Consider the following 27,175-nt stretch of genomic DNA (forward strand, 5'->3'; position numbering starts at 1 on the left):
ATACAGAGGGGGACATTCTAAATACAATTTGAGGAAATCAAATAAATCTATGTGTTGAAAGGATTATATCTTGTGGTAAAAGAGGGCTTATTCTAGGAACAGACTATTACATTGTTCTGAAAAATTCTGGCCATAAACAGTAAAGCAAACAATAGAAAATTTTTGTGAGTGTGATTGTGTGTATCACTGTGTGTCCATGTGTGTACATAAAACATACTATGTCTCACCAAATGAAGACTAAACGTAGATTGTGCTACCTGATTCTCCTGAATCAAACCCTGGCTATGCCAATACATAGGAAGGAGGTAGAAGGCTCCCCCAACAAAGGAAAATATAGAAACCAGTAGGTCTTTGGGTTCCACTGTATTGGAAAAAATAGCTTAAACTTGGAAGAGAATTGAACACTATGGGACACATAAGGAAACACTTTGTTAGGCCCTTTTCTTCTCCTACATGGCTTTAGGAAGCTCATTGTCCCCACACTCTTATCCATGCAGAGACTGAAGAAGCAATGTCAGGTTGGGGGCCAGTTAGGGGCCATGGGGTAACATCAAGGATCTCTGGATACCTGGTACCATGGGGGGCAAGGCAAAGACTTGCTCAAACTCCTCCCTGGCTTCCCCTCTACGTGTAGACTATATGGCAGCTCTTGGTATAAAAGAAGTGCTCTGTGTGGAGGTGCAGGGGAGTCTCCTGAAGAGCAGGGTGACCTGGTTGGGAGAGGGGGACTATAAACAGAGAATGGTTGAGTCCAGATAACAATACCAGAGGCTGGCTGCTCTCGATGTATCCGTCCCCACTAAAACTCACCAGGGACATGCTGTACAGCTTGGGCTTTTGCACCTGATGGACTTCCCATCAGGTACAGATCACCAGCCAAGGCAGCAAATACTCCCAGGATGATATTAGCTCACAGGGAAAAATAACACAGAGAAGAAAATTAATGGACCAGAATAGAATGTGAGTTTAACACAGGCATAATAAAGATCCTAAAGCATTAAGGGACAACATTAGCATGATGCAGGAATAAGCAAGCTTTCACAGAGAACCAAAGAGATGTGGAAACACTGAATATAAAAATGTAAGAGTCGATATAAGGAACTCAAGAGAAGGGTTGATAGCAGCAAGGATACTTTTTTGTAGATAATTTAAAATGTTTTATTAAAGGACATATAAAAATACCTGAATAAATAGAAAGGTATTCCATGTTCATGGATGGCATGACCTAACATTTTTTATTAAGTTAATTCGCTCCAAGTTCTGTAAAAATTCAATGTAATTTCAATAGGATATTTTGAACAATTAACATCTGAATATAGAAGTTATCCCACAGACTGGAAGACCAGAATAAAGAGTAAAGACACTATTAAAAAAGAAGAGTAAAGACGGTGCTATCCCAACCAGATTTGAAGACATACTACAAAGTCACAGGAATAAAAAAGATATGTGATATTTATGTAGAAATATATAAAGCAAAGGACTCAAATTAAACATAGAACCCTGAAACAGGGTGTGGGTGTGTGTAGAACCATGTGAGTGTTACAACGGTTTGTTAGAAAAACATTAGCACTACACATGGACGGACAAATTTGGTTCCTTCCTCTCCTCATACCACACATACATTCACAGTTGAATTAAAAATCTAAATGTGGAAGTAGAAAGCTAACAAATGAAGATGGAGGAGAGTATCTTGGCACCTGGGTAGGGAAAATTTCTTAAACAGACCCAATCATAAAACCGTATGAGACAATATTGGTGGGTTTTACATTAACAACAATTTCTGGCACCTGCTTGACATTGTTCTTTGTTGTGAGTGAGAAGTAAACATTTGTGAGGATAAACCACTGAGGTTTGGGGTTGTAGTTACACAACAGAGCAGGACAACTAGCACACCAAAATAGAGAAGGTTAGTGTGGCTTGGGTCTGGTATTAATTGCAAGGGGTCTGGCAAGAAGTTGGGGGTTTCTGTTTGTATAATAGAGCTATAAATATCGAATAGTGAAATGGTGGATCAATATTTAGAATTTTAATTAAAATTGAGCCAGTTACTCTGCTGGAAATAGTAGGAGATGAAGAACAGGTTCTCTGTTGTGTAGTTTTGGTGTCACCATACCAAAATCCTTGCATAAAGTCTGCACCTCAACTAATAAAAAAAAATCCAGGGGCGCCTGGGTGGCTCAGTCGGTTAACCATCCGCCTTTGGCTCCGGTCATGATCTCAGGGTCCTGGGATCGAGCCCCTCATTGGGCTCCCTGCTCAGCGGGGAGTCTGCTTCTCCCTCTGTCCCTCACCCCTTCTCGTGCTCTCTCTCTCTCACTCTGCTATCTCTCTCTCTCAAATGAATAAATATAATCTTTAAAAAAAATCCAGAGGCAAGCCTGGCTATTCTCACTAGAATGTGAAGTTCTCAAGAGCAGAGTTTTGTCTGTTTTGTTCATTCCAGTGCACAGAGCTGTGCTGCCCAATATGGAGCCAATTGCAACACATGGCTGTGGGGTACTCAGAATGTAGTTGGTCTGAACTGAGATGTGGTGCATTAAAATACACACTGATTTGGGAGACTTGGTGCAGAGGAATAAAAAAAGAATGTTAAACATCTCAGCAATAATTTTTTATATCCATTACATATTGCAATGATAGTATTTTGCATATATTCAGTTAAGTGAAAATATATTATTAAAATTAATTTCATCTGCTTTTTTTTACTTGTATTAATGTGGCAACTGGAAAACTTAAACTTCTATATGTGTCTTGCATTATATTTTCATTGGACAGTGTTTGTCTAGAGTAATGAGTGGAATATTACAGGTGCTAAAAGATGCTGAGTGAAAGAATGAATAAGCGAGTTAGTCCAAATGGCTCTTTTAATCAGCCTGAATTAGTTTTTTTCCACTTACTATGCAGTCTTATACCATTACATATAACTGAACATGTTCTATGAACTGGGAAAAGGGTGGTTTCAGTGGGAACGGCTAATTTAGCAGTTTTCAAAGTAAGAGGAACAATAAACAGAGCACTATTGCTTGTAACCAGATTTCATTTATGGAGAAGTTACCGTGTGGCAGACACATTACATGCACACTCCCACTAAACTCACTCTACAACTCTTATGACATATTACTACTCCAATTTATAGATGATGATACTGAGGGTCAGAGTGGGAAAGGACATGGTACAAGGAAGTTGTGAAGCCAGGAGTCAGTTCTGCTCACTCTGACCAAGCTGGACATTTGCAGACAGCCCAGTCTTACTATGCCCCTCCATCCTCACACTCTATATTTCAGCTACAAGTGACTAGCAAGGGTGCACTTTCCTGCCTCTGAGCTTTGCTCATGCTGTTCCTCTGCCTGGGAACACCCTCTCACCCTTTCAGTAAGCCACCTGCTATGTCAGGATTGTCACAGTTGGAATTATTTTTTGTCTATGTCCTTCATAAAATGTGAACTCCACAAAGGCAGGCAGGCTTTCTGCCTCGTTCACTGGGAGACCTTAGCAATTAACGTTGAAATGCCTGGTACATGGGAAGTCCTCCAAGATCATTGTTGCCCAGATCAATGAAGATTCTTCCATTGTTCCAAAAAGAACTAATTATTTCTTGGGTCTACTATAACATAATGCTTGTATTCCAATGACAATTCTTATTTTACCATGTAGATATTATAATCCACTCTCTTTTTGTGTCTCCCCACCGCAAGATTTGTAAATTCCTTATAGACTGGATTAAGTCTCAATCAACTTTGTACCTCTCCCAAAGCAGTTTTCAGTCTTTTTTCCCTATAGGACTTTTAGCTGGCAGACTCTGTTAGCTATGTACCCAATTTTTGGTTTCTGCTTCTCTTTTTGTTACAAAATCTCCATTTTGCGTGGAGCAGTAGTGTGCCCAGCCTTCCTTACAGCTGGAAATGGCCGTGACATGATTCTGGCCAAGGAAATATACATCCGGTACAGATGTCTCCTGAGAGTTCTCTTCCTGATAAAAGAGGGAAGACTTGTTTGGCCCTGCCCTCCTCTCTTTCCTTCTTGTCTTACATATAGACGTGATGTCTAAAGTTACAGCACCGTCTTGCCATCTCAGGACCCTAAACAAGAGGACATAAGCCAACAGGCCATGGTGACAGAGCAGAGAAGAGGAAAATCCTGATGGTTTTGCTGAGTAGCTGGGCCAAGGCCAGCAACTTTCTATCTCTAGATTTCTTGCAATGTGAGAAAAACAAACTCATAGATGTTTATCATTGTAAGTCGGGTTTTTTTTTTTTTTGTCACTTTTAGCCAAAATTATCTTTAGCTCATCCAGCTGATATCTTTAACTGGTACAGCGTGTATATGCCATACTCCCAAGATTATACGCAGATTTTGGCAAACCCAAAATATTACTGCAGGAAAGCAAATCACTGCAAAATTTTGAAATGTGAAGAGATTGAGGCTCAGAGAGGCCAAGTGTCTACTGATGGCAAGCAGCAGAGTCAAGAATCAAACGCAGGTCCCTCAAGACTCAAAGCCCATACTTATGCCCTCCCGTGCATGAGCACAGTGTATGCTGCCTGCAAAGCCCACTTGCCTTGGCCTCATGAAGACATATGGACCTCTGAGGACCTCACCCCGGAGTAGACTCTCTCCTGGGCTTAGCTGCCATGATCTCACTTCCTACAACAGGGGCAAAACTCTGTTGGCCAAATACTGCCAACCTTTTTTTTTTTTTTTAACATTTTATTTACTTACTTGAGAGAGAGAGCAAGGGAGAGAGAGAGAGAGAGCGTGCACGCACAAGTGGGGGGGGAGGGGCAGAGGGAGAGGAGAAGCAGACTCCCCGTTGAGCAGGGAGCCCGAAGTGGGGCTGGATCCCACCACCCCAGGACTGTGACCCGAAGGCAGCTGCTTAACTGACTGAGCCACCCAGGAACTCCCTGCCTGCCTTTCCTGGAGATTTCTTTAAAAGCACCTTTAAAACATCTGCCACCAGCACCCTTTGCCTCTGGCATCCTCCCAACCTGAAATGGGAGGACGTGGTGTGTGTTTAAGGAATGCCAAGGAGCTTGAGCATCAGTGACCAGAACAGCCTGAGGGAAGGACAGGAGGAAAACACGATACAGATAAGGTCTTGTCCTGAGCTGTCACCATTTAAGGAGTGGCATTTACCGTAATGACAGTGGGGAGAAGCATATCTGAGGGGGAGAGGGATGGGGCAGGGCAATTGTTTTTGCTGGGTTAATTTTGAGATGACTGTTCGATACCCATGTGAAGATGTGGTAATCAGAGAGTTCAAATCCCTTAAATTTACAGTCCTAAACATCATCCCAAACTGTTCTGATGAGCCAGAGGCCAGATGGCAAGGCTCCAGAGTGAGCTGGATAGTTTATAAAATGTGAAGATGAAGATGAAGACAAATATCAGTCGGGAATTACAAACACACATCCTGAGATTTTAGCTTTTCAACTCATTTTGCAGCTAAGCCCATTGATATGTGACCAAAAAGATACTCTTTGGTCAATTGCCTCAGCCTGAGAAATGTACTGATTGTATTTTGCTGCAGACAATAGAGAGAACTGCCCCCCTCTACGATTTTCTCTGAAACAAACAAAAAAGATACAAACACACCCATAAACACAGCTGTTAGGCAGCATGGTAATGGAATCATTTGGAAGGGCCCTGGGGAGTGGACTGCTCCCAAACGGTCAAGCTGCCAGGGTCTGCATTCTGGTTTTCACTCCTAATAGCTTCGTTAACCTCTTCGTGAATGGGAAACATAGGCTGTGCGGATAATTCAAAGACATTATCTCCATTGAGCTCTTAGCACACAGTCTGGGACAAAGTATCAACCTAATAAATATGAGTCATTATTTACTTACATTCACAGAAGCACGCAATACAGAGACTCATAATCCATTGAACACATATCTTCACATCCATGCACTGATAAACACACACCAGTAAATCTCCATCTATAGAACATGCAAGCATATATACAGAAAATGCCTTAAAGTTTCTCATTCCCTCACTGGCTGTCTCACCTGCCTTTGACTTGATAACATTCCTTCTTAATGCTTTTCAAGAATGGAAAGTTTTATTTTTTCTTCTTTTTTTTTTCCCCCAAGAGCTGACTTTTACTACCAATGCCTGCCGTGGTTCACAGCTGGCTGTCCTCCTGAATGGATGACAAATACCCTCAGCAAATCACTTTCTCTAAAAATAGACCACCCCAGATGATCTTTACCCTCAATTCTCATTTCCATACACCTTGACAAGAAAAATTCCATTCTTTTTAGAGATTTACTGCTAATCTATCCCAAGCAATACAACTCTATGAAAATGAACAAATATTTTTTTTCTTTTGCAAAATGCCCTAGTTTTGCCTCATCTGCTTAGTGGATTTATATAAAATATAAATGTAAGGCTGACACTTCTCTCCATATTCTGCCAGCTGAATGTTCATTCTGTTTGGCTTTATGGAGCTATTTACCTGGAGTATTTTACCTTGATAATTTAACGTGTGACTTGCTTCTCTATTTTTTCTTCCAGATGCACCTGAATGAACTGAGTGTATACAAGATACTTTTCAAGTCACAGTCACTGTGCAGAAGCAGATGAACTGCTCTCAGTACTATAAGCCAACTGAATTTTTGATGGACACCATTTCTCAAGAGTTTGCTGGACTTTCTGGGTCAAGGACTACCTGGTTCACATCATCCATACTGCTGGGATGCACAGGTTTATGACAAAGATAAAAGCAAAAATACCCCTGAAATCAAAATACTACAACACTTAGAATACATTTTATATTGGGAAAATCAACACGATTGGCCCAATGCTAAGAGAGTCTGAGCATTAATTCTATTTACCTCCTTACAACCTTAATATGCATAAACCAACTAAATTCCAGTTTGGACCACTGTGCTTCCCTGATCTGGACTGGAAGGAGGCATTCCATCAAGATCTAAATACCAAATCATTAACAGCTCCTCCAAAGTCTGTCTTGGCACACTTACTCTGGATTTTCAAACTGGGGAGCACTGAATCGGGAAGACTATAGGAAATAAGCCAAATCTGTATTTACATCCTCTAGACGCCATTCAGTAAAATCAGCAGCAATGGATTTTGCAAATCTCATATTGGTGACTTTGACATCATTCTCTGGACAGAGGTACCTGTCATCATCATCATCACAATGGTTATTAATATTTCCAAATATAGTATGTTAAGTAAAGGAAATACAGCATTTTGCACTGATTCACTATGATCTGGGGTAGGTGCCACAATTTAAGACTAACACACACACACACAGACACAGATTACTTAGTACCTACAACTGCAGGTATTAGGAAACCCAGATTGAACCTGGGTTACACAATAATGATATTGCTTCATATAATAAGAGGTTGTAATGCAGGGAGACACTAAGGATGGCTAATTCAGCAGCACAACAACAGCATGAAGACCTCAAGTTCTTTTCATCATTTTGCTTTGACTTCCTCATCCCAGCCTTAAAGTTGGCTTCCCTCATAGTCAAAAAAGGGCTGCCTGTTTGCAAATCTTGAGCAGCAGAAGAGTACTGGCATCTTCCCTTATGTCTCCCTGGCCTGGAGAACCTTTCCCAGAAGCTCATCAGACTTCCCTCCTCTTGTTGGCCAGAACAGTGACACACTCCCTCCTACACCAAACACTGACAAAGAGAATGAAACTGCCATGATTGGCTTCGATCAATCAGGATTTATCTCCTTGGTACCTGCGCTGAGCAGAGGGTCTCCTGAAGAATGGGGCTGCACAGAGAAGGGTGAATACTAGAGCAGTATTAGCATTTCGTTAGAAAAGTGAAAGAGGAGTAAATGACTCTGGGGTAGGTGACCAACAGGGTCTCCTAAACAGACAGAGATCCCTGGTAGAGAATGATGGGAAGTAGGGGAGATGCAGAAGAGGAAGGCAAGACCTTAGGGGTGCAAGTGCATAACCCCTTCCCCAGGGTGTGGCAGGGCCTGTGATTATGATGGGTCACTGTCTTGGCTAGGACACATTATATGAGAAACGTGATGGGACAATCACTCCCAGGATTACTCTGTTATCTAAAACTCTATCCTAGCAGACTGGAGGGAGGCGATCCTGCTGACCTTGGGAAGCATCCCTGGCCTGTGGTGAGCAAGAAAATACACCTGCAAGGAACTGAATTCTTCCGATGACCAGTGAGCTTGGAAGAGGACCCAGGGCCTTGGATGAGACTGCAGAGCTGGCTGAGAGCTCAGTTTTGTCCTGGTAAGATGCTAAGCAAGGGAGCCCACTAGACTTGTGACCCATAGAACCTGGGATAGAATAAATATTTGTTTTAAGCTCCTAAATTTGTGGTATTTCGTTATGCAGCAATAGAAACAAATACGCCCACTTTGGACTTGTGGATGAACAAGAAATAAACTTATTCTTTACGTTACGCCATTAGGCTTTGGTGGTTCATAGCAGCTAGTGCTGCTACCTTATTCAAATACAATGGTATTAACAAGGTTGCTCATATAAAGGCAGTAAAAGCCCCATCAAATGTTTAGAGACTCTCTCCTCTGGAAATCTCATCATAGGGACTTCTTCTGGGGCTGGCCTGTAGCAAGGCTGTACCTGCTAATGAAATGGAATTCTGAACAGCTACGAGATATTAGTTGTCACCTCCAAATTACATCCCTTTTCATTTCTAGGTTCTGGTTTGCTCCAATTAATTATAATCTGGGCCAGATACATAAAGCATGATATCTCTGAGAATCATCAGCCTTATCTGTCACATTGATGTAGCAGAAAAGGTCCTGCATTTCTGGCAGGTGTTAAGGTTTTTATTTTATTTTATTTTAATTTTATTTTTTATAAAACAAACACACACTAACATCTACTCTACCACGTAGGATTCCAGGCTTTTAAAAAATGTCATACCACTTTTTGAATAGACCCGATGGCTCTCACTTAAGTGAACACAGAGTAAATACCAGGTACTGTGATGGTAATCAACATACACTTACTTTTTTTATTTTTAATTTTTTAAAAGCTTTTATTTATTTGTTTGTCAGATAGAGAGAGAGAGAGAGAGAGAGAGAGAGCGCACAAGCAGGGGGAGCGGCAGGCAGAAGGAGCCTGATGTGGGACTCGATCCCAGGACTCTGAGATCATGACCTGAGCCGAACGCAGATGCTTAACCGAGTCACCCAGATGTCTGCACATGGGCTTTCTTACTTAGTGTTCACCACAACCCTGAAATGGAAATAATATCAATCTCATCTTCTTGAAGAGAAACTTGAGACTTAAGTTAAACAATGGGCCTAAGTCCACAGCTTTTGAATGGCACAACCAAGAATCAAACTCAAGTCCACCTGACTCACTCATCCATCCATGAACTCATTTGTCATTCATCCAAAATTCCATTTCCAGGCACCAGTTATGGTGTGATCTATAAGATAAAGAGCAGGGTTGGTAAACTTCTTCTGTCAAGAGCCATTTAATAACCACTTTAGGCTTTAGGGGCCATATGGTATCTGTCACAGCTACTCGGTCATATTGTGTGAAGTGACCATGGACGATACGTGAATGAATGAGCATGGATGTGTTCCAATAACATTTTACTTACAAAAACAGCAGTCGGCTGGATTTGGCTTGTGGGCTGTCATGTGCGGACCCCTGGTCTGGTGAGCAGCTGTGGTGCACAGCCTGGTTAGCTGCCTCATCCCCCTTTGCTGTTGGGATGTGGCTGGCTGCAGGCTCTCAGGGAAGGGATCTACTTCATCTAGGGGTCTTCCTTCTCCCCTGAGGCACGGTTGAAACATGTGAGGGTAGAGGCCCCACGCTCTTTGCTCAATTCGGAACAACCTTGATGGGCCACCCCGGCTTCAGTGCTCCCCAAAAGGAGCCGGCTGAGGCCTTTGCTATCACTGCATTGAAGCTGAACATCTCCTTCTGCTCACTCCTGCTTTTCAGGTCTCTTCCAGGGGCTGTCCTCCAGAGAGCCTCTCAGGAAACTCCCTGCAGGTGATTCTCCATCTCAAAGTCTGCGTGCAGGGAAGCAGATGTAAGCAGGTGAGTAGGGAGAGGGGCTGCAGGAGAAATGGAGAAGTCTTCTGGTCAGAAGGAAAAGCAAGGACAAAGATACGGAAACAAGAAACACATGACAGGTTCCAGGAACCAGATGTGGTTCCTAGTTTCAGGAGTGTGATGTGTGGCTGAGGAATTAGCTGAATCTGAGGTGGAGAGGGATGCAGGGGCCAGATCACGTGAGGCTCCGAAAAGCCAGCAGTTTTACATCCAAGGATGGAGTAACCGCCAAGAGGCAGTCCCAGGTGTCTGCAGGACCCTTCTCCGCCTTCTGACCATGAGGTCCGCCGAGAGGGCTGCAGGGAGCTGTGTGTCTTGGGGCAATTCTGGCCTCAGGGAGTCACTGGATGGAGGAAATATGAAGACCCGCACAGTAGAAGTATGGTCCCCATGCTTCCAGATTTCAGAGGACACAGTGGAAGGCTGGGGCTTGGAGAGTGACACTATAAGTCAGGGACAGCAAGCTCAGATCAGAATGGAGAGAAGCCAGAAGACTGAACGTGTGGCTGGAAGGGCTCGCCTTTGGGATTAAGGAAGGAAAAGACCTGCAAGAGCTGCTTTCCTGGCACCAGGACCTCCTAAAGCCCAATGAGACCCTTAAAAAACTGTGCTTTTCTATTTCACAGTCTTAAAAAAATAAACAAGTAATAGATGATCTTAAAAAAATCAAATAAAATGGCTGTACAGTAGTCCCGCCTTATTCACGGTGTTGCTTTCCATGGTTTCAGCTCCCTGCGGTACAGAAGTAGATGTTCCTCCTACTGACAGATCATCAGAAGGTCAAGGGTAGCCTAACGCTATGTCGCAGTGCCTACGTCATTCTTACTTAATGTCACTGTGTAGGCATTTTATCATCTCACATCATCACACGAAGAAATAAGGGCAATAAGAAATTTTGAGAGAGATAAACCGCATCCACATAACTTTTATTATAATAAATTGCTACAACTGTTCTATTTTATTATTATTATTGCTCTCTCACTGCGCCTATTTTATAAATTAAACCTTGGCATTTATATGTATGTATAGGAAAAAACAGCATAGAAAGGGTCTGGTACTCCCCACAGTTTCAGGTATCCACTGGGGCTCTTATAAAGAAAGAAAATCACTTTATTTCATTTTTATCACCATTCTTAATATTCCACCAAACAACAACTGGCAACAGTTTGGTGTGGATAATCCCAGAACAATTTCTGTGAACTTACTAATATTTACTTGTACTTCAAAGTATCTATCATCTATTGATCTATCATTTCACTATTTTTAAGTACATGAATTATCCTACACATTTTGTTCTGTGACTTGCTTTTTCCATGTCGGATTTTACAGATATATACATCATAAATTTTACGAATATTTTTCCATGCTATGGATACAGTGTGTTGTATTTAATCATTATAAAATTGATGGCAATTTGGGGCTGTCCTAATTTTTGCTATTGTAAGCACTACTGCAATGAACATTTAACATACGTATATTTGGATACACAAATGCACAGGTACACTTAATAATATAATAAAAACTAACAGTTCTGGGGTCTGCTGTGGGTCGGGCTCGGTGCTGAAGTGCTTACATGTGTTACTCATTTAATTCTTACAATTACTCTTAGAAGTAGGTTTCATTATGATCCCAATACTACAAATGAAGAGACTGTGCCCAAGAGAGTTTAAGTAACCTGCAACTAATTCCCCAGGAAGGAGAGTGGAATGGACTTGCTAACTGTCATTTTTAAAAAAAGTCTTGTTTTTATGTGATCGAATTGGACATCTTTACAACATCGAATCTTCTCATCTAAAAAATGTCATGTCCTTTCATTTATTTAAATACCTTTGCTTGTCTTTCCATAATGCTTGCATGTTTCTCACGCTGGATTACATGTTTCTTGTTAAAGACATTCCTAGGTATGTCATAGTTGTTATTGCTGGTTCAAAGAGAATAAATGGATTTTCCACTTTGGTTTTGAGCTTGTAGCATACCAAATTATCTTATGAGTCGTAAGAGTTTCAACTGATTCTTTTTAACAGACTTTCTTATCAACTGCTTGGTAAATGACAATTTTGTCTCTTCACTTCTAATATTTATTCTTGCTTCTGTTTCCCATCCTGGAACTTCCAGAGTGATGCTGAGTAACACAGGCCTGAGTGTGTCCCTTACTTTAAAGGGACTCATGGGGTGATCGCTGCAGTTTTCTGGTAGATACTTTTCAACAAGTAAATAAATCCCAGCTTACTAGGGATCTTTGTGATAATCAGGAATTCCAGTTGATTCTGCACCAGTAGAGTCCAGGCAATTTTCTCCTGTTTTCTATCAAAGAAGGGGATTACCTATTTATTTGTGTTTCATTGCCCTTGCTCTTTTGGGGTATATTCTCCTTGGTTAGGAGAAATACTTGCATTGCTCAGCCTTTATTGGGGCCTTTCAATTTGAACATATAAATTTAATTTTCTTTTAACTTTCTATTTATTTTACTTTTCACTTTTTAATATTTTGTTCTTAGTTTTTTCTTCTGTATCCTTTTCTTTAATTACCTCAACTCCATTTCAGCTGCCCTCTCCCAGTGGCAATGACTGGTTGGCCTCCTGTTTCTACTTTCAATATGAGACTTTTCTTTTATAAATTACCTTTATTTTGCTATATTTTTTGGTAGATTATATTACCTTCCATCTTACTGATTCAGCCTTCACGTTTGTTTATTCTACTTTTGAGAACTTGCATCTTTTTTTTAAATTTATTTTGGAAATCTTATTTTTCCAAAAATTGATTCCTATTCATTGATTCTTTTTTAATAGAAAAAGATATTGTTCTTTTGATATTGTCACAATACATTTTAATCTCTCTGAAGATACCAATTGGAAAGTTTTTACAGGTAGCCATAATCCTTGTGAGAACATCATTTCTCTGGGTTAGTGTACACTGGTCCTTCTTGTTCATGCTTTAGTTGTCTGTCCATAGCTATGGGTGAAGAACTAGCTTGATCATTTGGGTAGCTGGGGTGTGGCACCCTGAGTCGGTCTGACTTGGGAATGCTGACAAGGAGCCTTTGCTTTGGGGTACACGAGTGGGGAGCAAGTGGGTAGGATGGAGGCTCCCACAAATGCCAACGTATGGAGGGTTCTACTTTGAGGATTGAAAGCTTTCATATATTTTATTCCTGGAAAGAGCTCTCTTTTGTTATTTTCTTGTAGTTATGATTTTTGAAGTCTGGAATTATCTTGGGCTCTGCTCCTCTGCATGGCCCCTGAATCCATTCTAGGTGGACCTCCTCGGCCAATGCTTTGTGTTGTTTAGACTGAGCTCCTGAGGCGTTCACCTCAGGTGGAAGCCTGTGCTTCTAGCTCTTTGCATCCCTGGGGAATGAGGAGGAATGATGGGACCTCTGTACTGTGGGCAGCTCTTCATGGCTTGCCTGGGGACCCGCTGAGACCACCCCTGCTCTTTGCACCTGCTGACTCAGTCTCCGGGGCTCTGCTGGGAACATCTGTGCTCACGTCTGTAACTACCAGCCCCACAACCCGCTTTGGACAACAGTTTTCTCTCGTCTGGTTTCTCCCTTACCTCAATGCTTTCTGCTTCACATCGTCCACAATTTCCTCACAAATTCCAGCCTGCTGATGGTATCTTTTCTGGTTGTCCCACCCTCTTATCGATGTCATCTTTTCACATATGGTTTCTGCTACACCGATGGGATTTTGCAAGGAAACAAAATGAAACACCTACACCTGGTCTGGTTTTGGAATGATGAGTCTTTAATGACATTTAAATGATTTGCCTGGACAAGTTACCTTCTCAGCCTCAGTTGGGTCACCTGTCGTTTGGATTGAATATTAACCTATACCATGGGAATTGTTCTAAGGATTACAAAACAGGATTTAAAGAACCTGGTGAATGGCAGGCAATCAGTAAACAGGGCCTCAGCAAATGGCACCTGCCATTACTATTTGCGCTACAGTGACTTCGCTGTGCCCTTTGGAGGGGAAAAGTAGACAGGCCACTAGTTGGGCTGTGAGACTCACTGACACAGGACACATGGTCTGAGGTGCATTAGCTACATGTGGACTACGGAGGCTGGCGGGGTGGAGAGCTCGGGCAAGTTAACCAACTGCCGTAAAGCGGCACAGAAACAAGGTCTGTCTGGGATGGTTGTTGTGAGGATTAAATAAAACGTGGCAGGTGGATGCATGCCACCTTTTCCCCTTTCTACTCACTCTTTCCCTCTCTCCTTTCCTTTGTCTTCTTCTCTGGTGTTCTATTATCATTGCCGTCGTCATTGTTTTTAATTGAACCCGGATCTGCACCATTTGTCCATCTTTTTATTCATTAAAAAAACTATATGGAATGTTTACTTTGGCTTTGGAGGGAATACATTTGAAAACAGATGTTAAGAGCTTTCCCTACAAGCCGTTACTGCTTTAAGAAAGTGGATGTGGAAAAAGTACAACCAACCAACCAACCAGCCAGCCAACTGGGACTTGGCACCAGAAACTGGATATGAATTTCAGCGGAGGCCCCGAGCAGCCGCATGCTTCCAGGTGAGCTGGTTCCCTTTCCTGAGCCTAGGCATCTGCAGTTTCCTCAACTGTAAAATGAGGATAAATGAAAGGCTGTTCATCCATCACCTTGCAGAGCAACTGCTAGGGAAATGTCCGTGCCCCTCCCTTGCCCTGCCAAGCTCCGCTGCAGGGCCTGTGTGTGGTCATGCAGGGTCTGCACTTACAAGGGTTTCATTCTCTGCTGTTGCTGTCTTAAAATTCTTCATAATGCTTGAACAAGCAGCTCCTGCTTTCATTTGGCACTAGACCCCATAAGTGATGTGGCTGGCTTTGCTCGCTGTGATACGACGCACAGAAGAATCCATACTGCTGCCCTCCCAGTGGACAGAGGGAGCAGGTTCCCAGGTGCCTGGAGGCAGCAGCCCTCGAGTCCTACAGCTGGTTGTGGCTGCCCCTCTTCCAGCTCCATTTCCATCCACAACCTGGAAGTAGCCCGTGCAGGCTGCCTTGGGTTCCCTGCAGCAGCTGGGATTCTAGCTGCAGCCCGACACACTTGCTATTTTCTGTCCGGGTTCTTAAGGTACCTCTCTGCCAGATTTTGGAAGTGATGCACCTTACTACCTTTTTGTTTATGACTTTAAAAGGAGTGAGTACTTCCTGAGCATAAAAAAAAAGCCCTCTATGAATATGCTGGGAAAGACAGGCTCATGCTGTGCGTGGACTTGGACATGAAATCCTGCCAAGGAAATGCATAGCTAGGAGGTTCCCCTGCCTCCTTCATGAACCTTCAGTTGGCCATCTGTTCCTCTATTTCCAGAGGGGAGGGAGACTGGTTTTCACAAGCTATTATGACTCCAAAATGGAGGGATAGAAATCTTAGAGGCTAGATTTCCTGCTTGCTTCAAAATGAATGTACGAGTTTGGAGGTTTCAGCAAGTTAATCTCAGTCTTATGAAGCTGACCTTCTCTTTGTCTTTTATCCAAGTCCACAGATGGGGAGGAAGGCAGTGGGTATGGGAGGTCGAGAGAGGCTAGGTCAGCCCACCATAGTCCTGGTGCTTCCCTCCTGCCACTGGAATTAATTCTGGCTCTCTGTGGGTTGATAGAGGCTATGGCTGGAGCCTTTGCGTATATGCAGACCATCTTGAGTCAAGAGAACATCTGTATATAATTACAGCCAAGGCGATATATGCAGAGCACGGGTACACAAACCCTCAGAAGAGTAGGCAGTTACTTCAATAGAGCTAGCTCTCGAAGCTTCTCTGTGCTCACAGTGTCAGCATCACCTGAACCGTATTTGAACTGCAAAATCTCAGGCCTTATCCCGGACCCACCAGATCAGAAATTCTGAGGGGTAGGGTCTAGTCATCTCTGTTTTCACACACTCCCTTAGGTGATTCTGGTGCATATCACATTTGCAACCAACTGCTCTTGGCATTCTTTGGAGGTATTCATAAGGCTTCCTAACCCAATGTGAATGCCTAAATGGTCTGCCCTGTGGCTTTGGGCTGTAGTGATTGTTGTGGAACTGGGAGAAGAATTCAACCTCTCTGGGCCTCAGTCTGCCCAACCCTAAAATCATGGGATTTTCGGTGATGATCTCAAATGATCTTTCCACATCATATTTTCTATGCTCCAGGATTCAAAGTCATCCAGTAACACTCTCAAATAGTTATATAAAACATGGACAAAGGGTTATTTGACAGCAGATGAACAACTATTACAACATATCTACTTATATACTTCTATTTCTGTATCTATTTACCTCTCTATTGTCTAATCTGAATCTGGAATATGGTAGCCCAGGTATGGAGTCAGATGACCTAAATTTGACACTTACCAGCTACTTATCATCTGTCAAATTGGGAAATCGCCTACCTTGCAGGGGAGGAGATAATGAATGACAGTGTCTAGTGTGGGGTCTGGAGCTTGAAAGCTTCCAAAAGGCAGTCACTAATACTCTGTTGCCTTACACCCATAGACCTGAGCATTATCTCTACCCCCTTTTAAAGCACAGCAAGCCCTTCCTTCCCCTTATCCCCACCCCCAACAGCCCCCAAAGCACTTGAGCATGAGTGCTCCTATTTTGTGTGGGGCTGTGTGAGGCACCGAACTGACAGTGGTTGCTCAAACCCACTGAACCTAGAGGCACCATCCAGGCAGCTCGGTCTAGGCACTAATTCCAGTCGGACTTTAGTTCATCCATGACTTCAAAGTCAGTTGGAAGAACTTGTCTACAAACCTGCCAATGTGTGTGAATCAATTTAACTAAAATCTTTCCAAGACTCTTGCGTTAGTTACCACATATTGGCAAGTTTCTCAGGGGGTCTTTATCGTAAGGCCAAAGGATGCCCATATTAGAGGATAAGACCACCAAGGTGGTCTTGGAGGAGCAAGGCAACTGGGCCACCTGTCCCCTAGCCATTCCTGCACTTCAAATTGGCCAACTGGAATCTCAACAAGTGGCATCCCTCTCCTTAAAATGCTGTTTCTTTCCGGGGATTGGTATACAAGATTCCACCAGGGTGCATCCCCACCAAGATCCCTGGCTTTCTCTCCTGCTATTCGATGCGTGTTGCGTTAGGGGTGAGCAACCAGTTCCCATAGCCAGCATCTCTTATGTGTTTTCACTGGGTGTCTATCAGACTTTTTTTCAAATGTAGCACTCCTTTTTTGACCAAAAATGTTAGCAAAATTCCTAATTACATGGAGCATGAAAGAGGGAAATGATTGCCCTGGCTGGAACAGCACAGGTAGAGAGGTGAGCTGGCCGGTGCCGTTGGTACCCCACCCAAGTCCTCTCCCCTGGGGCCCCTGCACCCATCTCCCAGCTGCTTTGGTTTGCGGAGAGCTCTTTCCTCTGAGAATTGGCCTCAGCTAATGGGAGCTGTGTCCCCTGGGAGATTATGCAAGCATCCACACCCACCCCTCATGTCCACCTCAGGCCAAGGACTGACTGATACAGAGTAACACAGTCCTGTCCTGTTCAGTGAAGGCAGGAACAACTCTGCGGTGCAGTTTGTGCTCCGGAGCCCCATTGTGGATCAGGGAAGACTTCACCTTAGACTACATTCTTGTTCAGCCCTGTCTCCTGCCCTCTCCTGCCTCCTCTCCTTATAGGTTTTTCCTGAGAGTGTGCTCTCAATAAATTACATGCTTCTGGGGGTGCCTGGGGGGCTCAGTCGGTTCAGCGTCCAACTCTTGATGTCGGCTCAGGTCATGATCTCAGGGTCATGGGATGGAGCCCCGCGTTGGGCTCTGTGCTGGGCATGGAGCCTGCCTAAGTTTCTCTCTCTCCCTCTGCCCCTACTCCCCTAATAAATAAAAGTAATAAATTACATGCTTCTGAACCTCATGGACCTTGTGGAGACCTCAAATTAAGGTGAAGGATAAGGGAACAATAAAAAATAGAAGCTTGGTAACTTCAGCAGCTACAGCAACATTATGAGCTGGTAGCAGGCTTCTTCTAAGCTGGCTCTACATGGTGAGTCTCACCATTGGGGATGAGGTCAAAGAGGTGCCTTCTAATGGGCCTCTGTCCATCTCACAGCTGCTGTCCAGAGCCTGGGAGCCAGATGCATGGGCTTTAAGACTCTCAAGAGATTTAGGCTCTCTGTGCCGCTGTCCAACCAGGCTGTGGCCAAACTTCTAAGTGAAGGTCCAATTAAGAACCAGAAGGTGTCCTGCCATGAAGCTGGAAGGCCTGGCATTTTGCTCTTGGCTCCCGATATATAAATTTAAAATGTCTACCATCTTTGACCCTATGATTTATTAAATTAAAGAATCAGGTTTTTTTACTTCCTTCTGTCTGCAAAGATCATCCTATTGGCAGTCTATGAAAGGAACTTTGCCAAAGTAATTTTAACCACAAGAACAAGTAAGTCACGTCTGAAACAGTGCATATCGCTTTCTCAGACAAGTTCATAAAACCCATGAAATTCTAGAGCACTCGGGTTATCGGAACCAATTAAAGTTATTCCTTCTGGAAAAAAGATCATTCACAGCAAGAATCTGCACAGTCGAGGGTTTGAGGGGCTCCAGTGGGTTGAGTCATGATCCTTCCTGATTTTATATTGTGTTCTTCCTTATATGCATCAGAAGAACAACTGCATGTTTAAATTTTGTAAGCTGGATGTTTTTTTCCTTTTGCTCTTTTTTTTTTTTTTTTGCCTCATGTAACTTATTCATATCTTGATCATGTCAGATATAGGCTATATAGCTGGGTAGAAGAGATACAGTCCAATATAGCAGTTAGAAAAAAATCCATGCCAAAGAAATTGACAATAATGAAACCTTATATTTAGGAATTTATCTTTTCAAATGTTTTCCTGGAAGATCAGGTCCACCGAGGATGATCACCGACAAACTGACCAATGTACGAGGCATCCAGTAAAAATGTGTTGATGAAACAAATGGATACCAGTTTGCCCTTTAAACAAGAATTAAGAAAGAGCAAACCTATCAGGAACTTAGAGAAAATGCAGCCAAGAACCGGGATATGTAAGCAAATCCTGATGAACTTCCAGACCAATCACTAAGTATAAAGCAAAAACAAAACAAAAAAACCCTAAAAACCAAAAATCCTGGTAGTCCACCAGGTTCAGTTTCCATTCCGTTTTAAGGAAAATGAAATTCCAACTAGTCTGATGATTTAGCTTCCAATACAAAAGCAAATTAGAAGAAGCAAGTTAAAAGCGTCAAAGTAGTCTGCAGAGAGAAATGGTCTTGGTGAAGGGAGAGTTAGAAAAATGTTAGAATTAGACACAAGATCCAGGAGAGCACAGCAGTGTGGAGTTGTTGGTACAAGGAAAAAAACTCTGCTATCTGCATAAAGTTCAATAACTGCTGTTTAAAATGGTAATCCTGAGGAATTAGGACAAGTAAATTACAAAAACAATATAATTGCTTTGAAATTAACAAAGCATTTGCAGCTCTGTTATATGTGAATGAAATTCCATGTGGCATATTCTGCTTCTGAAAGGAGGGAAATGTGAACCAGATTACAGAAAGATTTGCAAGCAAAATTCTCAACTGGGAAATGCTTAGCACATCAGAGGACATGTTCTCTGTTATCAGGAAAGCTTGACTCTCCAGGATGACTCCTTTTCTGAGCGTCCTTGACTGATAAGGTTTCCTGGTGCTTCTTTGAGAGGGAAGGAACTCATTTCTCCAAAATATGGAATTCCAAGAAAATATTTCTGGAAGAAAAAGTAGTAACTAATTTGCATAGTAATAATAATGTTATCAGAAAATCATCCCTAGCGTTTTTCAATCATAAATCAAGTTTAAAAGATTGCATTTGTATCATGTGATTTTTTTTTATTGTTATTTTTCCAAGGAACTTCATCTCAAATTTCTTAATAAAAGTCAGTAGGAAAATACTGTTCGATGAGCAGAGATCCAATTTATAATTGGCTTTTGTACGTATATCTAGGTCACCTATACCTCACTTGAAGAAACTTTGGTTTAATACCTTCTAAAAAGATGATGTAGTTAAAGAAACCAGTCTGAAAATCTTGTTAAGCTTATTAAACTTCAGGGTGGAGACCTCCATTGTGCTTTTAGAGTAAGATTAATGGGGGAAGGGAGGAAACAGGCTTCTGCTGAAACTATAATCAGGGAGATTTTTCTATTCCAGAGATAATAATGATTATTTACCAGAAAGACTCCCTGACTGAAGGAAATTATTCGAACCCAAGGTCTTTCTCCTTGCCCCTCACCTGGCTGTTAGTTTTACGGAGAGATGGCTCATGCTTATGGAAGCCAAAAATCAAAGTATTTTCTTGTTGCATGATTCTGGCCCTTGAGGTGATCTTTTTTTTTTTAATTTTTATTTTTTTATGATGTTATGTTAGTCACCATACAGTACGTCATTAGTTTTTGATGTAGTCTTCCATGATTCATTATTTGCATATAACACCCAGTGTTCAATGCAATACGCGCCCTCCTTAATACCCATCACCGGGCTAACCCATCCCCCCACCCCCTCCCCTCTAGAACCCTCTGTTTGTTTCTCTGAGTCCATCGTCTCTCATGGTTCGTCTCCCCCTCTGATCTCCCCCCTTTCAGTTTTCCCTTCCTTCCCCTAATGCCCTCCATGCTGTTCCTTATGTTCCACAAATAAGTGAAACCATATGATAATTGACTTTCTCTGCTTGACTAATTTCACTCAGCATCATCTCCTCCAGTTCCATCCATGTCGATGCAAATGGTGGGTATTCATCCTTTCTGATGGCTGAGTAATATTCCACTGTATATTGCGGTGATCTTCTTGTCACATGATGAGACATGAATATAGATCATGGTGACTAACAACCAAGCTTCACAACTAATGGTTGATAAAACTTCCATGGCCCAGGCAACATAGCAGAGAGGAGCTTCAATGAAGCAGTGAAGTTCACAATCTTGATTCTTGATGACTCTGGACCTCATCCCATCCTGCATCTGATTTTCTTCACTGTTAGCTGCAGCTCTCCGTTCTCTTGCCTTCTTATCCCACCCTTTGGGATGTTCCCTGACTCCATGTTTCTAGCTCTGATCTTGGAATTGCTACTCAATTAGTCTGGCCATTCACTCTGACTGTGGAGTCTCTGGCCAGGTAAAGGTCCTCCTGGGTGAACCCAGCTTCCAACCTTGTGCAAGCTCTGTGAAGACAGCTTTCTGGAGGAACCAGGCATTTTCCCTTGTATTTGAAAATCCTCTCAGGCTTGCTCTTTCCTCTTCCTTCCCATTTCCCTCTGCATTTTATTGGGACTGGATTGCCCACCTCCCTGGTTTAGGTTCTCTCCATGACAATCCATCTTTCACTTTACTGGGGCAACATTAATGGCTCCTCTCGTCTTTACTCTTCAAATCTGATTCCCTCTGCCCAGCTTCTAAGACGTTCATCTGACCTCATCAACTTCCCTGTATACAGAATCAGTCAAGCCAATCATATCGTCTCCATCTTTGAAAGGTCATTCACAAGATTAAATTCATGCCCCATGTTTTTGAAGTTTACTGTGACTGCTACCCAGTCATGTTTGCACAGGGCTTTGTGGATCATAAAAGGTTGTGCTCCTCCCTTTCACTTTTTAGGAAGCATCCCTGGTTCTTCTTTCTCTTTCATACCTCGTATCGCATTCATAGCAAGTCTCATTGATTCTACTCTCAAAATATATCCTGAAACTTATCACTTCTTAACTATTCCACTAACTAATACCTGGTCTAACACGCCATTCTCCCTAATCTGGACTACCATAGCTTTCTAACTGGCCTCCTTACTTCCATTCTTGCTATGCGGTAGTGCCGCTGCAGGTAGTAGCCACAGAAATCTTGGTAAAATGTAAATCACGTACTGTCCAGATCCACTTCCTCCTGGGCTTTCTCAAGTGGTGGTCTCTCAAACTTAGAGCAAAGTCCAGCTTCCTTAGCATGGCCATTAAGGGTCCATAGGATTTAGCTGGTGCTGTCTATAAGAATGTTCTACAATGAGAACAATGTTCCATAATCTATGGTGTCTAATGTACTAACCACTAGCTACATGTGATTATAAGTACTTGAAATGTGGCTAGTATGACTAAAAACTGAATTTTTAATTTTAATAAATCTAAATTTAAGTAGCCACACGTGGTTAACGGCTACCATATTGGAGAGTACAATTCTAGTCCTTGGATTCTTTGGAGGTGAATCTAGCTTTCTGGACTCAGCACTCAGGAACAAGCACCCAAGATTTCTTGCTGTTTCTCAGAAATGTAAACTTGTTCCCACCTTGGGGCTTTGCCCAGATCTCTTCCCTACTCTCGTCTTATCTTCAATCTTGAAATGACAGCTCATACTCTCACTCCATTCCAGTCTCTGACTCAAGTCACTTTTTCATAGAATCCTTCCTTGATCACAGAAGTAAAATAGCTCCTCATGTTCCTGCTTCCACACTGTTCCCTTCTAAGTAGCCTTATCACTGCCTGAAATAATACACGTTTTTCACCTTGTTTATTATCTGTCTTCTCTACTTTCTCTAGAAATGTGAGTATGGAGGAGGTGGGAACCTGGCTTTAGGCAGAGCTGAGGTTTCTCTAGATGATTCTGAACAAAGGCACAGAAGGGCAAGGGAGTCCGGGTGTTTGCAAGGGAGTAAATACAATCATGACAAAAAGGAATCTGAGAACCTAAAGAGAGAGACCTGCTGGGGTTGGCAGCAGACTGGGGATGCTGGCGGTGGGAGGAGGAGCCTGAGCACATGGATTTTAAAGCTATGAGCTTCAGAGGATGACAGACAAAGGTCTGGAAGCAGTAGTGAGGGTGCCTCCCCAGTTACCAGGCCAAGGGAAGGAGAAAAGAGCCACTGCCTGGAATTTTGCTGAACAGTGAGCTGCAGAGGGTGGAACTGGGGATGCTGACCCCAGGGAGGGTGGCAGACAGGCTGGATTAGCAGATGTGCTGATCTGTGTGGAGGGTACGCTGTGAGAGGACAGTGCTCTGCCATCTCGTGCTCCTTCTGGTGACCAACATCACTGGGGAAGATGGGTTGTTGGGATTCTTTTCCAAGTTCTCCAAGTTACCCTGTTCTGATAAAACTGAGAGTGTTGGAGATGGCGGGGAGCCTGCCAGGGGCACACGGACTTCTAGTATCTCTTTTTACTACTTTCCCTCATGTTGGTTTGGAGGGCAAAGAATGGTGGCATTCCCGGGAACCCAGGGTGTTCTGGATCCCTCCTCTTGCCTCCTTCTCTTGTGTCTGACCTCAGTCCTCTATGCTGTGGTCACAGCTGCTGTCAGACCTGAGGAAAACATGCTGACTAGAATATCAGCTATGGAGCTGTTACCAAAAGGCAGCATGGGCAAGTTACATTTTCAGATCAGTGAAGCACCCTCTGGGGGCTGACAGACATCTTGTCTCTTGTCTACTTGCTGCCAAGCAACCTCTCTGCTCAGGCCCTCTGGGAGTCATCACGGATGACTTTTGGTTTTCTGGCTTGGTTGACTTCATGGATGGTGCTCACCTATGGATGAGAACACATGAAGAACTGGGCTGGCATCTGAGTCAAGTATGATGAGTTTGGTTGAAGTAGGCTGAATTTAAAAGGTATGGAGGGCGTCAACCCAGGCTGTCCAAAAAGCAGCTGGATAGATCAGTCTAGAGCTCAAATTTGTGTTGAATTCAGCTTCAGAAGTTATCGGCTGGGGGGTGAAATTAAAATAAGTAACATGTCCTAGTAGAGATGTAGAGAGATTATGGAGAGTCAGAAGGGCTGAGGGCTGACAAGAGGATGCTGGAGAAGACCAACATTTGAGTGACCACTGGAGGAAGAAGCGATAGCCCAAAGGACCAGACAGGAACTGTTCCAGTAGTAGGAAGAGAATCAATGGAGTGAGAGATTTAAGGAGGGAGCATTGGTGTTTAACTCTCCTGATTCCAACCCAGATCTAAGGGCCTAATGCTATATAAATACAGCGAACTACAAAACGGGGTGTGCACAGCCTAGGAACACATGGGAATTCTGCTAGATAAAGTGAGAATGGGAAGAGATTGAAGGAACGTTTAGGGCTGTTTTATAACTCATCCAGGGATGTTAGTAAGATTTAAAGGAAATGAATAATTTTATGGAAAAATGCAAATTAACAAATCTGAATCACGACAATTTGTAAGAAAAAAAAGAATAGAGTAATAAAATCGAAGAAATGTTTTCAAAATTTATTTTAAAATAGGTGTTAGGTCTAGATATTATTGGCAGGTTTTTTTTCAAACATTAAAAGAGGGCATCTGTGTTCTACAAATTGCTCCATGGATAAAACAAAAACAAATCAAAGGAAAGCATCTATGGACATCTTCCCAAATTGTTTTTTAAAACTTGGCATATCCTTTAAAATAAAATCTGACCAAGAACACAAAGTAATAGTTACAATAGTTACAGAATCTCCCTTATGTATATAGATTTAAAAATAATAAAGTATTGGCAATCAAGTTGTAGCAGTTTATTAAAAGAAAATCCTCATGGCCAAGTAGGACCTTTTCCAGGAATGTAAGAAGGGTTTAATATTAGGCTATCTATAAATATAATCCATCACATAAAGAGGCCAAAGGACAAAAAACAATCACATGATTACCTTGATACTTGCCAAAAAGTCATTTGAAAAGATTCCACATCCATTCCTGATGGAAATTCTTAGTAAGCTAAGAACATTACCCATCTTAACACAAGAAAGACTGTCTCAGTTTAATTGTGAACATGAGTGGGAAGTCTGGAATTTGTGTAGAAGGAGATCTTAAGGAATGCTTTAGTTGGAAAAGGGTTTGTCTTGAAGTTAAATTTGCAAAGCACCGCCTTATGTTTCTCAGACTCAATGTGTAAATTTGCAGTAGCTTCCACAATGGGTTGATAAACAAGAGAGCTAAGGCCACTGCTTAGTACCAACACTGTACAATAAACACTTATAGAGAGTGTACACTTACAGCAAAACATTGTTGGCATTTAAAGTAAGCCAGGTATTATCTCAATACCTCCACTAATATTTACCATATTTGGGGAGTGCAATAAGCCCCTGTTCCAAACCTACTCTACTCCCCCATCTCCACAAATGAGAATTATGTTTAGAGAGGTGAAATTATTATTGCAGATATTATGATAATCTAATAATAATAGCTAACATTTACTTATTATGTGCCAGGCACTGTGTTAAGCACTTAGCATACACTAATTAATTTAACCCTAATGACAATGCTGCAGAAGGGCATTATTATGCTCACTTTACAGAGGAATAGTGAAGCTCAGGAAAGCCAAGGGCAGGGAAGCTTATTAAGTGGCGTCCCAAAGTGGCACTGTGGGATTTGAACACAGCTATTTCTGACTCCAGAGCCCATGCTCTGAGCCGCTAAGCAACACTGTATTTCTTTATTGATGAATAAGAAAAGGAATATGGAAGAACTTAGATTATAAAATTAATATAAAACAAATTTCCTATATGTCAGCTCTCAGCAGTTAGAAAGTATACAAGAGATGGTTCATAAGTATAACCCAGAGTATAAAACACCCAGACAACAGCTAAAGAGAACTGGGCAAAAAGTATTTGAGGAAAACTCCCAAGTGTTTATGAGTGTCATAAAAGGCATGTTGATACCTAAAGATATGTACTATGTTCCTGGATGAGAAATCCCATTACTGGTAAATTTTTCACTGAAATTATCTTAAAAGTTTCATGCAGTTACTTCCAAAATATTATTTTTATAACTTGATGGAAAAACAAAAAGGTGTGCAGCTAAATAAATAAAATTCCCAGGAGCGTACTTGTATTACCAATTATCTATTACAAAGCTACAATGATTAAAATGTTGTAATAGTAATGCCAAAGGACTGTATAGTAATACATGCAAAATCATTAGAATATAACAGATGACTCTAAAGGAGAATCTAGTACATATTAGCATTTATTACATAATAAATGTAACATTTCAAATCAGTGAAAAGAGAATGAATTATTCAATAAACAGTTTTAGAAATACTTAGTAATCATTGGGAAAAAAAATTAGAGTTCTCCCATACCACATAACACCAAAAATTCCAGAATGGATTAAGGTGATAAAAGTAACAAGTATATATTAAAGATCTAGAGAAACAAACAGGTTAATATATATCTGCTTCCAGGGTGGGGAAGACCTTTCTAAATATAAATAGAAAAAAGAAACCATAGCTAAATAAATCTGAGACATTTAACAACATGACAAAAGAAATCTTCTATATTGAAAATGTCATAAAATCAAAAAGCAAATTTCAGTCTGGGAAAAGGTTAGCAACGTATATGAAAGATCATAGTTTTAATATTTATAAAGAAGTTTAAAAAAATCAATAGGAAATGGGTGAATGTTCTGTTAAAATGGACAAGGACCTGAGCAGATAACATGCAAAAGAAAAAAGACAAATATTGTTTAAAACATAAAAATAATCCTCTGTGTAAATAAATGTAATTAAAACAATAAGAAAATTCCATATATCTTCATCCTTCAAATGTTCTGATTTAAAAGGCTATGATACTACAACTTAATAACCAAAAAACCCAAGCAGTTTGGGTTAAAAAATGGGCAAAGGTCTTGAATGGACATCTCTCCAAAAAAGATATACAAATGGTCAATAAGCACATGAAATGATGCTCAACTGATCTTTAGGGAAATATAAAACAAAAACCATGATGAGATACCATTTAACACCCATTAGGATTAAAAAAAAAAACAACCCAGAAACTAACAAGTGTTGGAGAGAATGTGGAGAAATTAGAACCCCGTGTATTATTGCTGTGAATCTAAAATGGTGCAGCCAGTGGGGAAAGCAATATGATGATTCCTCAAAAAATTAAACAAAGAATTGCCATAAAACATAGCAATCATGTTTTGGGCCATATACCTGAAAGAAATGAAAGTAGGGACTTGAACCAATATTTGCATACCCAAGTTCATAACAGCACTATTCATAAAAACCAAAAGGTGGAAGCAACCCAAATGTCCATTGATGGGTAAGTGGATTAGTGTAACTGGGAAAAAAGAAGTTCAGAAAGTGAGAAAATAAAAAATAATAATTTATAAATGAAGTCAAATATTATCCTATTGAAAATATAGCAAAATTTGTTAGCTCCAAAAAATGTGATATACCCATATAATGGAGTATTAT

General features: G+C 41.6%; 1 protein-coding gene across 4 annotated transcripts in view; it reads right to left on the reverse strand.

Annotated features, from left to right (window-relative positions):
- STAC (SH3 and cysteine rich domain) overlaps positions 1-27,175 on the reverse strand; it is a 156,183-nt gene that overhangs the window by 121,313 nt on the left and 7,695 nt on the right. Inside the window, exon 2 of one of the 4 annotated variants that reach the window (XM_088021441.1) lies at positions 3,815-3,970. The exons of the other annotated variants lie outside the window; for them this stretch is intronic. Within the exon in view, the coding sequence (XP_087877567.1) occupies positions 3,815-3,970 (156 nt within the window). The remainder of the gene's footprint in view (positions 1-3,814; positions 3,971-27,175) is intronic. 4 annotated transcript variants of the gene reach the window in all.

Source organism: Eumetopias jubatus, unplaced genomic scaffold (assembly GCF_037043125.1).
Source record: "Eumetopias jubatus isolate StellerSeaLion01/CBP00866 unplaced genomic scaffold, mEumJub1_p1.0 scaffold_1, whole genome shotgun sequence".
NCBI classification, from domain to species: Eukaryota; Metazoa; Chordata; class Mammalia; order Carnivora; family Otariidae; genus Eumetopias; species Eumetopias jubatus.